We start from the raw sequence: 14,934 nt of genomic DNA, 5'->3' as shown, positions 1-14,934 counted from the left end.
TACCTCCCAAGGCCCCCTGGGCGTGGGCAGTGGTTCCAACAGCCCCGCTGGTGCAACTCTCTCCCCCTTGGCCCGTTGACACATTTCACACCCCTGCACATACTCCTTTACATCCTCCCTCACCCCTGGCCACCAAAAGTCCCTGGTTACCAGGTCCATCGTCTTTCGCTGACCAAAGTGACCTGCTGTGGGGGTGTCGTGCAGCTGCTTGAGTACCTTGGCCCGCAACCCCCCATCTGGAACGTACACTGCCCCCTTGCGGAAAAGCAGCCCCTCCCCTTCAGCAAAGTCTCCCTCTGGGCTGCCCTCCTTAAGCTCCTGCAGCTGCTTGCGGGCGAACTCATCGTCCTTGGTCAATCTGGCAATTTCCCCCCTAAGGTCCAAGGTCCCCCCGCAGGCCCACTGCTGCTGACTGAAGACATGTCTCGGTTCCGGGGCTCCTTCGTCTGCCAAGTACTCGGGCTTCCTGGACAGGGCATCCGCCCTGACATTCTGCTCTCCCCGGACGTACTGGATCTTAAAATGGAAACCGGCAAAAAACTCTGCCCATCTGATCTGCCGCTGGTTGAGCACCCTAGCCGTGCGCCAGTACTCCAAGTTCTTGTGGTCTGTGCAGACCTGTATCTGGTGCGTGGCCCCTACCAGAAAGTGCCTCCACTGTTTGAAGGCCGCATAAATGGCAAGCAGCTCCTTGTCCCACACTGTGTAATTGCGCTCAGACTTGTTCAACTTTCTCGAGAAGAAAGCGCACGGTCTCCAATCACCGGCCTTGTCTTGCTGCAAAAGCACGGCACCAATTGCGCGGTCAGAGGCATCTGTCTCCACCCTGAGTGGAGCGTGCGTGTTCACGTGCACCAGCTGCTCCTCCGACGCAAACACCCTCTTCAAACGCTCAAACGCCTTTTGGGCCGCCTCCGACCAGACGAACTTCTTCTTGCCACTCAAACAGTCCGTTATGGGCCCCGCCACCTTGGCAAAGTTGGGAATGAACTTGCGGTAGAAATTGCTGAACCCAAGGAACCGCTGCACATCCTTCTTGTTCCTAGGGCTCTTCCACTCCAGCACCGCCTTCACCTTCTCGCCGTCCATGGCCAACCCCTTGTCGGTTAAACGATAACCCAGGAAGTCCACTTCTCTGGTGTGAAACTGGCATTTCTCGAGCTTGACGTACAGCCTATGCTCCCGCAGCTTCTCCAACACCGCCCTGACGTGACGCACGTGCTCCTCCTCGTTCCTCGAGTAGATCAGGACGTCGTCCAAATAGCAAACACAGTTCCTGTAGAGGAGAGGACCCAGCACGTGATGCATGAAGGCCTGGAAGCAGGGGCTTCCCGCTTGCAAACCGAAGGGCATAACTAAATACTCATAGCTGCCCAGGGGGGTAAACATGGTAGTCTTCCACTCGTCCCCCTCTCGCACTCGTATCAGATTATACGCTCCGCGTAAGTCCAACTTAGTGAAAATCTTGCCCTCGCGCACTCTCGTCAACAAGTCGTCGATGCGGGGCATTGGGAATGTGAGGGGTTGCGTCAAGGAATTCAAAAATCTATAATCCACCACCAGTCTCTTATGGGTGGTGTCTTTCTTGTCCACGAAGAACACAGGACTTCCTCCTACTGCCCGGGACTCCCGTATGAACCCTCGTCTCAGGTTCTTGTCAATGAACTCCTTGAGCTCATCCATCTCCTGATCCGACATGGCATAGAGCTTCCCCGTGGGCAACCTTGCTCCCGGCACCAGGTTGATCTGGCAGTCGTAGGGCCTGTGGGGTGGTAGCCGATCGGCCTCCTTCTCACTGAACACCTCCGCGAATTCTGCGTAGATTTCAGGCAGTACTCCACCCCCACACATCTGGACCGCTGCTGCCAACACCTTGCCATTGTAGTCACTCCTTCCACCCAGACAATGCCCCATGCAATGTGCTGATCCGAAAGTTAGTGACCTCTGGTGCCAGGCCACCACCGGGTCATGCTGGTTGAGCCAGCTCATGCCCAGTACAATGGGCGGCCCTGCTAAGGTGGTGACATTAAAAGCGATTACTTCCTCATGCCTCCCTATTTTCATGCGCATTGGAGGGGTTTGATGGGCAATTTCCCCTCCCCACAACTTCCTTCCATCGATGGTCGTCACCTGCAACGGAAAGTCTAATGGAAGCAGATGCAACTGATGCTCCAAGGCAAAGTCTCTGCTGAAAAAATCTGCACTGGCACCTGAGTCAATTAAGGCTTCCACCTCCACGGGGTGACCGTTGGGAAGCTCTAGCGTCACCTTAACCACAATGCTGGGCTTGGGCGCTTCTGGCCGGGGCACCTTCACTTCCGTTCCGCCTGGCTGCTGGCCCCTCCTTTCTCCAGCCAGGCTGCCTCGTTTCCCTGTGGTTCCACCTTCTCCCCCTCAGGCTGAACGGTTCCTGCCATGCCCTGCCACCCCCTCCTCTGCGGGCATGATCTCGCAAAATGCCCCGTTTGGGAGCAGACATAGCATTTGAGACCCGTCCGAGGCGCCTTGCCTTCAGCCTTGCGCCCCGCTCCAGGCCCCTGGGAAGGCTTCACAGGCGCCCCCCCAATCTCCATCGGCTCTGGCTGCTGTACTCTGGGCGCATGGCCGGAACTGCCTGGAATACGGTTGCTTAAGAAACGCTCCGCCCTGTGCGATCCCTTCAAACGCGCCCTCTCCTCCAGCCTCACGCCCACGGAGAGAGCGCTCCGCATCAGTTCATTCATGTCCTTCGGCTTAGGACAACGTGCCAACTCGTCCTTCACTTCCTCATTGAGCCCCGCTTCAAATAAGGCTTGGCTCTGTTCGGATGATAAGTCCCAATGCAAGGTATGGCAGAGCATTGAGAATTTTGACCAATAAGCTCTCACGGTCATGGCTCCCTGCTTGAGCGCTAGCAGCTCCTGCCTGGCCACATCTTTCTCGACCGAGGATGTGAACATCGCATCCATAGCATCAAAAAACTGTGTAAGGTCCTGCAGAGCAGCATCCTCTGATGCAATTAAAGGCCTGATCCACGCCCTGGCCTCCGCCTCCAGGTGAGAAATCACAAATGCAACTTTCTCCCCGTCATTGGTGAACTCCGCCTCCTGCAGCTTCAGGGCATACTTTATCTCAGTCTTAAAATTCAAGTAATTCCCGGGGTCCCCACCAAACTTGCTCACCAGCGCCCCCAACTTACGGCCAACCGGTGCCTTCTGCCCCCCCTGGCTCAGCTGCCTGTGTTCCTCCAGACGCGCGCTGAGCCTATCGGCATGGGTCTGTAGCTCACCATTCCTCTGCTGGAGCGCTGCCAGCTGGTTCTCCCTCTCTTCCAGTCGGGCGTTAACCTTCACTGCATAGGCTTCCAAATCCCCCACTCGTTTCTGCAATGCTGCAATCTGCTGGGCCGCCTCTGCCATCCCCTGCTCGTCCGTGCTCATCGTCTGCCGGTAGCAGCCAAAAGATAAGAGGCAAAGGGGAAAAGAAAATAAAACCTCTCACAAACAGCCAGCAGGGATTCCTGGGATGCTGTAACGACGTTCAGTGGCTGTTCATGAGTGAAGCCAAGACACAGGAACTTCTAAGCTAAGTTCTTTATTGTGCTCAAAAAATGTACAGTGAGAGCAAAAGAAACACGTCCATTCCTGACTAGACAGATCCCAGGAATAACTACTTCCTGTTCCTTGCCCAGCAAAACCAGCGTGGGATCCGATGTGGACCCCTCCCTTCCCTGCTTCTGGGCGTGGGAATCTGATCCTCCCCCCAGCCTTCCCCCCGGCCATAAGGCTGCTTCATCGTCTCGCCTCTACCCCTCCTTCCTGCTTCTGCTGGCGTCTCACCACTTGAGGAATGCAGGGGGGAGGAGGAGGAGGAGGAATCTTCGCCTTGAGAACTCTCCCCGCTGGAATATAATTTAGGAGGATCTCGGTAATTATAATGCTCTTTCGCTTTCTCCAGCAGCCCTGGGGGGGGGTTCCTGACACCAGCTTATCTGCATTTATTTTAATAATTCATATACTGCTTAATATAACAAAATCTCTAAGTGGTTCTCACAAATTACAACAATAGAAATGCAAGCAAAAGGTCCGTACATAGTATCCAAATGCGATAAAAATACAGTAAAACATTAAGCTGAACATTAAACAGAAATTCTGAAATTATGCCTGTGGGCTGTTATAATGCTTCAGCAAAAAGACATTAGAGACCCTGAAGAGTCACCGACAGTGGAGGCAATACTGGACTAGATGAACACAATGTATTCTATCAAGTAAGCTTCAGCATACCCACTCCTCCCAAACAAACTAAGAAAAATCCCCACAACACTTAACAGGTACACACAAACCATGTTCAAAGCATGGAAAACAGAAATTGGCAAATTATCCCCTACCCCATCCCCACTAATTCCCCTGGCATACCACCCACTATTCCTCCACGCAGCACAAAACCTCCAAACAAAAACATGGCAATCCAAAGGCCTGCATCGCCTAATAGACTTTTATAAAAATAACACACCCTTATCAACACAAGAAATACAGGACAAATTAGAAGACACTCAAATACCATGGTTAGCACAACACCAATTACATGCCCTTTTAAACAACCCAGCAGTAAAATCAACAGCAACTAGACCCCTGACAACCTTTGAAAACCTCATCCTAATGACAAAGGGACACGGCAAAGGAATAGTATCCGCAATATACAAAATACTACTAAAGAACCCCACAAACCCCCTAGACACAATCAAAAGACAATGGGAGGACGACATAGGATACGAAATCAACCCCACCCAATGGACCAGAATGTGGTCCAAACCCCCCTTTAAATCCATATCAACAAAAAGAAGGGAACTCACCCTAAAACTAACCTACAGGTGGTATCTAACACCAAGAAAACTAGCACAAATACGCCCAGGAACCTCACCAAGATGCTGGAGAGCATGCACCTCTACGGGCACATACTTCCATATGTGGTGGGAGTGCCCCAAAATCCAAACATTCTGGACAACAACCATACAAGAAATATGCAAAATAACCAAACAAGTGCTAGAAACCACCCCAGAACTGGCTCTACTAAACATCTTCCAAGACAATAATGCCCACTTACAACACAAGGAACTCATAATCCATCTACTCTCAGCAACCAGAAACATCATAACCAGACACTGGAAAGACCTGTCAGGAGTCAACATGGACCAATGGTACCAAGTAGTATGGGAAACAGCCCTACTAGAAAAATTAACCAGCAACCTAAAACTAGCACGGGGACAAACAGAAGAAGACACCTTCACCCCCGTATGGTCCCCCTTCATCGCACACACAGCCCAACAAGACAATGACAAAAATCTACCGACAGCATACAAATCAATATGGCTAACCTGATCCAAAACACCCACCCACCCCACTCACACAGGAAACCAAAGACCATCACAGCCAACCACAAATGAACAATCAAACCCTACGCCAATCACAACCTCTCACCGCCAAAGAAACACAAGCAAACAACAGAACCAACACAAGCGACGCTGATACCAAATCCTACATATATTAAGGAAAATAGAAACATCATCTCCCCACCCCACCCTCCCACCCATCCCACCCACTTCCTTCTCCCCCCTCTCTCCCTAATGTCTCAACAACTAAAATTGATCTGTAAAAATGTTTTATGGAAAAATATGAGAGACATTACACACACTTTGTAAACCAAGAAAATCTTTAATAAAAAAATAATAATAATAAAAAGTAAGCTTCATGAGATCCTATCATGACATCATTGATTTAATATCTACAAAACTTGAGGAGTTTTGATCTACCATGACTAGACAAAGGTGAGTACTAGCAGAAGAAATGAGTGGTCACTTTTAAAAATTAGCCATTAAGTGTGAAAAGAAAGTGACAATGTGCCACTATCTTAGCACCTTCCTACCACCACGGACCTGACTGAAAGGAGAAATGAGCCCATTTCCTTCACCAAAACACTCGATAGAGGATTCTCATTATTTTTTGTGCACCACAACAACCGTGACCTTCTGTTTCTTCCCCTGGATGCATATTCAGATCAGGAAATTTGTCAAGGGTTTATACATTTCTTTGGTCTTTCATGATGTGTATAGAAAGTAACAACTATCTATATACTAAGAGATTCTATATTTTCTCAACATGTAATATCTTCCATGACCCGGCAACAAAGGCTTTTATTTCTAATATGTAAAGGTCTGAGCAGGCCTTTGACGTCTCTGACATGTGCAGAATTAAACCATTTCTTATATTAAAACTTCATTTCCTTGTTGTTTTAGATAGTGTCCTTTTCCTATACATTTTTTTGCTTAGGTGAGCCTGAAAGAATTCCCTCCTGCTTAATGAGTAGATCAATTATTGTTCATAGAGGAAGATACTGTCTCTTTAAAGGTTATTTGAAGGTTGATTGTTATCTTATTGCTTATATCCAGCAAATCTATTCAGGCTTATGAATGAATTTGACCTTTTTATAGTTAGTGGGAGGGGGGGGGGAACCAGAACAAAAGTTAATTTAGAACTCTATACTACAACACTTTTTCCCAGAGAAATGAAAGGGCATTCAAATCGATACCTGCACAATAACACTTCTGATGAATGTTTGTACCCAATTTTCTCATTTTGCTAACTTGAGATTGGAAATTTTGAATAGTTTTCAAAGACCATATTCTTTATGTGCTGTGAAGTATGTGGTATTGTGTCCAAACAATGCAAGGGGATAATCATTATAGAAGTATCACTGGGCCTGAAAAGGTCAGTTAGTTGGAAATGTCAGCTTTCAATGCAACTATGCTGGACCTTCGTAGGCAAGGATCCAATTAAAGGGACATGCCAAGGTGCATGGAAACATCACAGTGACCTAGAATAATAATAAGGTGTTGCAGAAAGATTTCAAAAGTAATGGTGTTAGCTTTTCAAATGCCTTCTCTATGGTTTTTATTTAACTTGATGAAAAACCATTTCCCAGAAGAAAAAAATACACACACACACACTTAATATTCAGGTTTCCTATATACTGTGTGTGTGCACCAAAACTAAATGTTAAGCAAGCAAAAAGACCAATCTTACAGTGTTACAAGCAGCTCTGCTATAATTCCTATTTTTAAAATAACACCTAGCAACGAAAGTCACTATGCTAGAAATTGGGTTAAAGAAGAGTCCCATATTTAGTCACAAAACAAGAGATTGGGAGGGGGGGATATAATATCCCCGAATGCCCAGAGGTAAGGGGATTTTGGAATAAAATCCTTAAGGTTATTAATGAAGTTTTTTAAATCAAGTTATCTATAGACTTCAATCTCATGACAATGGGTATTCTTGGAAACACGGCCATAGAGAAAGGTGACCAGCTCACCTTCAAAGCAATGATACTAGTGGGAAAGGCAACAATAGCTTTAGGTTGGAAAGATAGAGAAAAATGGACAGTAGAGGTCTGGACTAATTATTTGTTTGAATTTATTCAGTCAGACATCGTTGCAGTAACATCACAGGAAACAACATGGAGGGCCAAGTCTACTATTATAAAGACCAGATGGAACCCCTATCTTCAATGGATAACAACTACTGGAACAGAAGACATTCAGTGCAAATTAAAGACATTGTGCCCGTGGCTGAGGACAATCGTTTGAATCCTTCCAATGGATAAGGGTGGGGGAGGGGGTGGGAATGGAAAGAAAAAAATGGTACAGGAAATTTAAAAATTGCAAGGAGAGAATATAATGTATGTAAAAATTCTCATACTTTAATAAAAATCTTTTTTAAAAAATATCCCTATATATTCTGTGGGGATGCATAGAAGCTCCTTTCCGGGGCTGCAGATTTGTCTGCCTACCACAGCAAAATACTGGATTGTATCGTTAGCAAGGCTTGCATCATTTTGTATATGACCATCTAGTTTTTAAAACTGCTGCAAAATTGTAAGTGTCATCCAGTCATCTAAGCATACAAATTATTTTGGTGAAAGACTGATGATATAAGACAAAAGATAATTTAGGCTGGATAGACAAAAGTAGATGAAGGTCAAGCACTTCAAGATGTGAATATTCATACAACATAATGTCAGGTTACAGCCTCAGACCCCAAATAAAATAAAACTCCTGTTTCGAATATGATCCAGTGAAGGGAGCTTATGTAAACAGCAAAGACTTATTCTGGAATCATGATTTGGAAGATGCAAAAGCTGGTCTGAAGAACAGGGGCAATTAAGCATGATAATGCAGTAGAGCACAAACAAGATGGAAGAATAGGATGGGAGTCCATAGCTCTTGGATCTCCATTTTGCTCAATTGATTGTGACAGAACGGAATGGCTGCTAGGAGGAGAATTTATATGAATATCCTGCATGAGGGGACAAACAAGCAATGGCATAGGAGAACCTGACAATAGCACCAAAAACCCCACACAGCTCTTTTTGCATGGGATATTTCTCTGCTGTGTAAACAGAGCACACTTTTAATTTGGCAGCAGTTTTAGAAATTTAGATGGACATATACAAAGTGATGCAAAGCTATGAGGAACAGATGCTACAAGGATTGAAAAGGCCATTTCTGCCCCTGAAACTGGGAAGCTGTTGCACAATAAATCATTCCATTTATGGCTTTAAAAGGGAAGCCTAACCTCTGCTCCCCAGGTATTGCTGTCCCACCCCCTCTGTACACCTGCCTGCTGATTTTCTACTGTGAAAATATTCTTCTGCAGGCAGCCGGGATTCATTTGAAGGACACACAAATATTGGATCATAATAGGAGGCAAGCTTGGAAAAAGAGCAGCTAGGATTGCTGTATCTTGTTCCTCAGCCATGTCTTTGAACCAGTTGCTATCTGTCAGCTTAGCATATATCACAGGGTTGTTATAAGACTGAATGGGAGGGGGTGTGTGGAGGACTCATGTATGGTGCCTTGGGCTTTGTGGAGGAAAGGCAGGATATTAACAAAATAAATAAATAAATAAATAAATAAATAAATACTATTGTGAATTCTCTTGCATGGTTGAGGTTTCCCTTGAAAAGGCTCAGGATCTTTTTGTATCCCATGGATGATAAAAATGCCAGAATCAATATTTCAGAGCAGGTTTAAGTATCTTGCTGAACTAAGTTACTGAGATGCTATTTTTGTAGGCTGTTGGGATTTATTAGAATACTTCTCCATGTCCCACTGCTACTACTTTATCTGGTCATGGAATTAGGTAAATTGGATGAGGCACAGTATCAGAAGTTATTTTTGCTATCTCAGAAATTATATGATATTAGAAAACTCCATGATGGCATTATCCCAGCTGCTCCAGCTGTGCCATTTGTGCTGTGGGAGACCTGCATAGGCCAAGAACTAATGGAGCAGCCCTCCCAAAACTGATGCCCTCAAGATGTTTTGGATTCCAATTCCCATAATCCTCCTGCCCATTGTTGGCCATGCTGGCTGGGAATGAGGGGGGCTGTAGTCAAACAACATATGGAGAGTGCCAGATTAGAGAATGTTGCAATTAAGTGCACTGGATGTGCAAATCCAACATGTGAGTACTGTAGTAACTGTAGAATACAAAGCTGGGAGAACCCATTGTAAATCTATAGCTGGACAATACCACTTCGGACTGCAAGTGGGAGGTCATTTTTTATAAAATGCTCTCATATTCATTCATACACACACACACACACACACACACACACAACCCAAAGAAATATAGAATGTCGGGGAGAAGGCTAGATTTTTCCCTAACTTTCTAAGTGTAGGGATTATCCCCCCCTCCCCAGTAAATAAGCATTCAACTCCTCACCAGCAGTCTGAATTGGTATAGTTCAAACACAGGTCTCCCATCCCAGCAGCGGTTTGTGCAAAGCAGACCATTGCTGATTAAAAACAGGAAAACTAAGATGTAATTATTACATGAGTAGTAATGGCTTAAGGCTGCAATCCCCTTGATATTGGTGGAACGTACGTCCGAGAAAATATGCATAAGACCAAGGTCTCATCTACTAGCCTTGAAAACTAATCCCTCTTCCCAGCTTCCATAGAGTTGTGTAAACATTATCTCCAGAATTTCTATTTAACCTCGCAAACAGATAAACATACTTCCCCACCTGCTAATTTATTTGTCCTCTTCTTCTGAGCATTACTATATCTTCTTCGGCACAGACTGTCATTAATAGGAAGATATGTAAGAATTCATTTTAAAATACAACAGCCTATGAAGCTCTCACCAACAAACATGAAGAGTAATTATGTGTGGTTGTTTGAAAACTCAGCCAGGATCCCTTGACGTGTACTTTGATCAGAATCAATGTAGTAATAATTAGCATGGCCTATTAAGAATAGTTGGAGCATGAGTTTCAGTGGTGAACAACTTTCTGTCACATTTTATTACCCTGTATCATTTTTACTAATAGGTGTATTATAGCTTCATGACTTTGAGTTCATATTATTTTCATGCTTCAATTAGTCAGAAGCGTCCAGAATGTTCAGGACTGTAATAGGAATGGCTTTTCAGAGAGTTTTAATAGTGGAATTTGTTCTTAAGCAACTTTTCCCCAAAAACACATCCTGAAGCTTTTCTTTTCATCTAATTTTGCATGGCAGTTTCCTAGGCAGTGGTATGAAGGAAAGCAAGCCTCAATCAAAGGAGAAATACAGTAAATCTCACATGTCATCCCATTTAACTCTAGGAAGGTTAACATATTATTTTCTAACTGGTGAAAAATTAACTGAGCAATGCAGAACTGCATCTATAATTTGACACAATAAAACAGCTCTAGCAGAAATGAAAGCCACCTGAAAATTATCCATGTGTGAGTCACAAATTAATGAAATGGAGATAATCTTACATTTTCATGTTTAAATGAGTTTTTAAAGAGAGAGCATAGAGTATTGAATATACCAAGGCAATTTTGTATGTTCAAGTTTTTGAGTGCAATGAGCTATCCCTCCCCCCGACATACAGGCTTGGGTGGGACCATTTGGAATTGTAGTCGTATCTTTAACCTTACAACTCTTGTTTCCTTCTCTCTCTTCTATTTCCCAAATGGCACTGATTATTCTTCCCCCACGAGGCCCAAACCCCCATCCTTTTTGTTCAGCCTGGTGCATCTAGGCCTCCCATGCAGTCTACAAGACCCCTAGTACCACTCTCCACTCTCACACGTCAACCATAATGCTCCCTGCCTCCATCTATCTCATTTATAGCAGCAAATAAGTTGTTGATCCAGCCCACATGGGAGTTGTTCAGTCTGTATATGGCCCTGTTACCATTTTAAGTTTTGTGATTATCCCATTTTGGAGTCTCAAGCAGCATCAGCATTTTACCCTCTGATTCTTTTGTTACTTGTTATAATAAACTTTTTTAAAAACTTGAATTGGTATTCAGTGGTCCTTGGTAATTCCCCCTAGCAACAGGACTACAGTACAACTTCTTCATGACACACTACCTCTCTAGACCCAAGATCTTAAAATATTACACCTATATAGCAATGTGTTAAAACATAAGGCATAACCTGGGATATGTGTAGGCTTGGTAACATCACACTGCCTCTGTGTTCTATGCTGGAGTTTTCTTTTTGCTGAGGTGGCAGCAATACATGCCAGAAGCTTTGCACAAGACAATACAAGGTCTCACGGGATCTCCCTTGGGCTACATTAGCCTCCTTCAACTCTAATCCTCCAATGCACCATGATCACCATGCTCTCAGAGGAGATAAGAAGGATCCAAATGCTTTGCATTTGGATCCTTGCCATTAATGCTACAGCTTTCAGGTTTTTTTCCCCTATTTATTACCCACAACTCAGACTTACTCCAATGCTTAGCTACAACGACACAGAATGGGGTGTGCCATGCAGCTACTGCAATATCCCGTGCCTGCTAAGCAGAGTCATCCAACCTTCATCTCACATGGCCAATTCTGTTGTTTTGAGCACTGAGCAGGAAACAAACAAAACTAATATGAACATTATTGGCATGATTAATCTCCACTGTACCAAACGGACAAGTAGCACTTAAGAATAGCCATGCTAGTATGTACTTCAGAAAGCGGTTTTCAGAAACATTTTATTTTAATGTAGTATTTTTTAATAATATATATTTCAAGATGACAAACACATTATCTCTCTCTTTTCTCTCTCCAACAGTGAGCAATGATAATATCGGCTCACTCTGTTCTTTAGTAAATATCTAAGTTTACCACTGCAGAGAGTTAAATGGAATGCTTCTGTGATACTTGAACATACATTGTGAATTATAGCATATCTACCCTGCAGACATACCACTAACAGTAACCCCAGGAGGCTTAAAGAAATATCAGCACTCAAATTCACAGAGTAAAGGTCTGAAGAGGCAGCTCTGTGAACGGATAACTGCCCGCGGCTTTACCAAGCACAATATAGCTGTCAGTTGTTATTATGTTAAAGATTTTCTGGTGAACAGTGTTTTTCATTTTGCATGTCAGGGAGGGGAGAAAGAGACACATTCAGACAACCATCTCTTTAAGAAAACATAAAAAGAGCTGAGCCTTGTGGCTTACTCACCAGGGTTGGTTATAGTCAAGAGGTCAAGTTGCCGCTGTTGCTGAAAAACAAATGATAAAAGGAGTTGCTGAAAGATGACTAATTTTAGTAGGTCAGCTTAGACATGCCAAGCAAGTGTTCTGACATTTGCAATAGAATTAATTATGACTTACATGGCTCAATGTTATTCTTTTGGATGGAAGCCATGTGTACCGTGCCCAGCCCTTTGAATGCCTTCTCTCTTGCACTCTTTTAGAGTGTTGGTAATTAATTTAGCGGTAAAAATGCACATATGCATGTCTGCTTAGATTTAACAACCTTTGTCAAACCAAGGAAACATTTAACACATCGGCAAATGATATTATATGATTTAAAGCGTGGTACTGATGTGCAGGATTCTGTGGCACAAATTAGCATCCTTGTTTTTTTATAAAAATAAAGTAACACCTTATTTTCACAGTGGAGGAGTAAACGAGATAGAAGTTAATTAAAAGTGAGAGAAAGAGGCCTTGGATAATCAAGGGCTTTGTTGTTACCACAAAAAACTGATCCTGTAACTATCCTTCCAGCAGCTTCGTGCCATTGGACACAATACCGGCACTTGCAGGAAAACAATACAGAGAACAAGGAAGCAGAACTATAAACACTGAGGCCCACTTCATGACCAGAACAGCATTGAAGTTACGTTTGCATGGCTCCTGTTACCATTCTGGCAACATATATCAATCAATCAATCAATCAATCAATCAATCAATCACCTTTCACAAATATATCTCAAGGCAATGTACAAAACATAATATACTACAACAGTAGTGTTTAGTGTTAAGAAACAATTAAAAAAACCGGACACCAAACAGCAGAGACCTATTCATCCAACTGGGAAAGCTTGGAGGAGAAAAGAGGGGAGGAACTAAGTCACACGGTTCTAGAGCGGTGTGGAATCCAACCACACAGAAGCTGTTCTCACATCACCTCTGAAAATGTCAGCCCTTGGATTCAGGAAATATATGCACAAATTCACTAGTAAAAGTCAGAATTGCTTCAATGCTTTCCTGAGATACAGTTTTCCAAAACATTGTTAGATGGTCCAGTGAATTTAAGATATCCTACATTCAGGGAACCCTTTCCACATTGATTTGACAGCCATGGTGCTATGTACTGTTAAAACCTGATAAAACAAAATAAAAATTAAAAAAATTCCTTCCAGTAGCACCTTAGAGACCAACTAAGTTTGTTCTTGGTATGAGCTTTCATGTGCATGCACACTTCTTCAGATACACTGAAAACCTGACAGAGTGGGGCATATTTGTTCTACAGGGCCTCTTGGTTTGCCCTGGCCACCAGCAAGGCATGGTGGCTTACCTGTTTGACATCCCTAGCGAATTGACAAACTGCCCTAAAATGTCTGCTACTCTCCCTTGCTTGTGCAAATGTCAGATCAGGGAGAGATAAGTAATAGTTTGCAAGCTGCCATGGGGTTGTAGGAACACACTCTGAAGTCTCTCTAGTCAAATCACTTGGAAACTTTCCACTGTCTTCATCTATATAAGTAAATGAATGTGATCATTTCTTCAAATTGACGTTGGAGCTGTACTGTGATTAGGGAAAGTAGAAATTCCTGCAATATTTTATCCTCTTCCACTAAAATACTGACTAAAATACAGTTTTGATATCTTGGTTAAGAAGCTGCAATATTGGCTTTGCTTGCATATGTTTGATATGAATTCCAAGCGTATTTGTATAATTGTGTACTTAGGAGTGCCCATGTCACTGTGATGTGATGATCTACCCACACATCTGAAAGGTGAGCTTACCTGTCTAAAATCATTTACATAATTTGTTCAGAATAGGTTGGTTCAAGCGAAACATTATAAAAACAGTACAATGAATTTGAAAAATGAGCAGTCTGGATGTGGAACTCATAGTAGAACAACTAATGTGCCCTGAAAAGATAAGCCTTATTTCTTCAGATCTCAAATACATATAATTTAATTTTTTTTAAAAAAAGTTTTGCAAATCCTCATATTTGTGGTTCGCAGAATCACTAACAAAGGTGTTTAAACTAAGTATGTTCTGAACAAGTTATCTTATAATTATTTTAATCTTTAAGTATGTCACTGTGAACTCATCACCAATCAATGGTAGGTAACTAAATTCTAATAAAGTACTAGTGCTATTCACATTGACAATTCATTTATTTTGGTGCATTCAGCATTCATTTGACATTCACTACAGCTTAGAGAGTTTTTTTCCCTTCATCATTCGAATGTTACAGCCATTTACTTCTTTTTCCTTACACTTCCTAATAGTTGTTATCCTTCTAAACTCTCTTCGTCCAACATTTGTGTAGCACTGGCATTGCAGAATATACTGTCCACTTTAATTTATCTCTCCTAATCTGCTCAATAATGTCTGTGTTGCTTTCATTTATTGTCAGGCCTATTGATCCACTTCTAATC

At 43.3% G+C, this 14,934-nt stretch overlaps 1 protein-coding gene across 1 annotated transcript in view; it reads right to left on the bottom strand.

Annotated features, from left to right (window-relative positions):
* Nucleotides 1–14,934, bottom strand: part of BEND5 (BEN domain containing 5) — a 449,709-nt gene that overhangs the window by 80,110 nt on the left and 354,665 nt on the right. The window contains exon 6 of the mRNA XM_033152183.1: nt 12,497–12,536. Coding sequence (XP_033008074.1) covers nt 12,497–12,536 — 40 coding nt within the window. The remainder of the gene's footprint in view (nt 1–12,496; nt 12,537–14,934) is intronic.

The sequence above is a fragment of the Lacerta agilis genome, chromosome 6 (assembly GCF_009819535.1).
Source record: "Lacerta agilis isolate rLacAgi1 chromosome 6, rLacAgi1.pri, whole genome shotgun sequence".
NCBI classification, from domain to species: domain Eukaryota; kingdom Metazoa; phylum Chordata; class Lepidosauria; order Squamata; family Lacertidae; genus Lacerta; species Lacerta agilis.
This window is presented reverse-complemented; position numbering and strand designations above follow the sequence as displayed.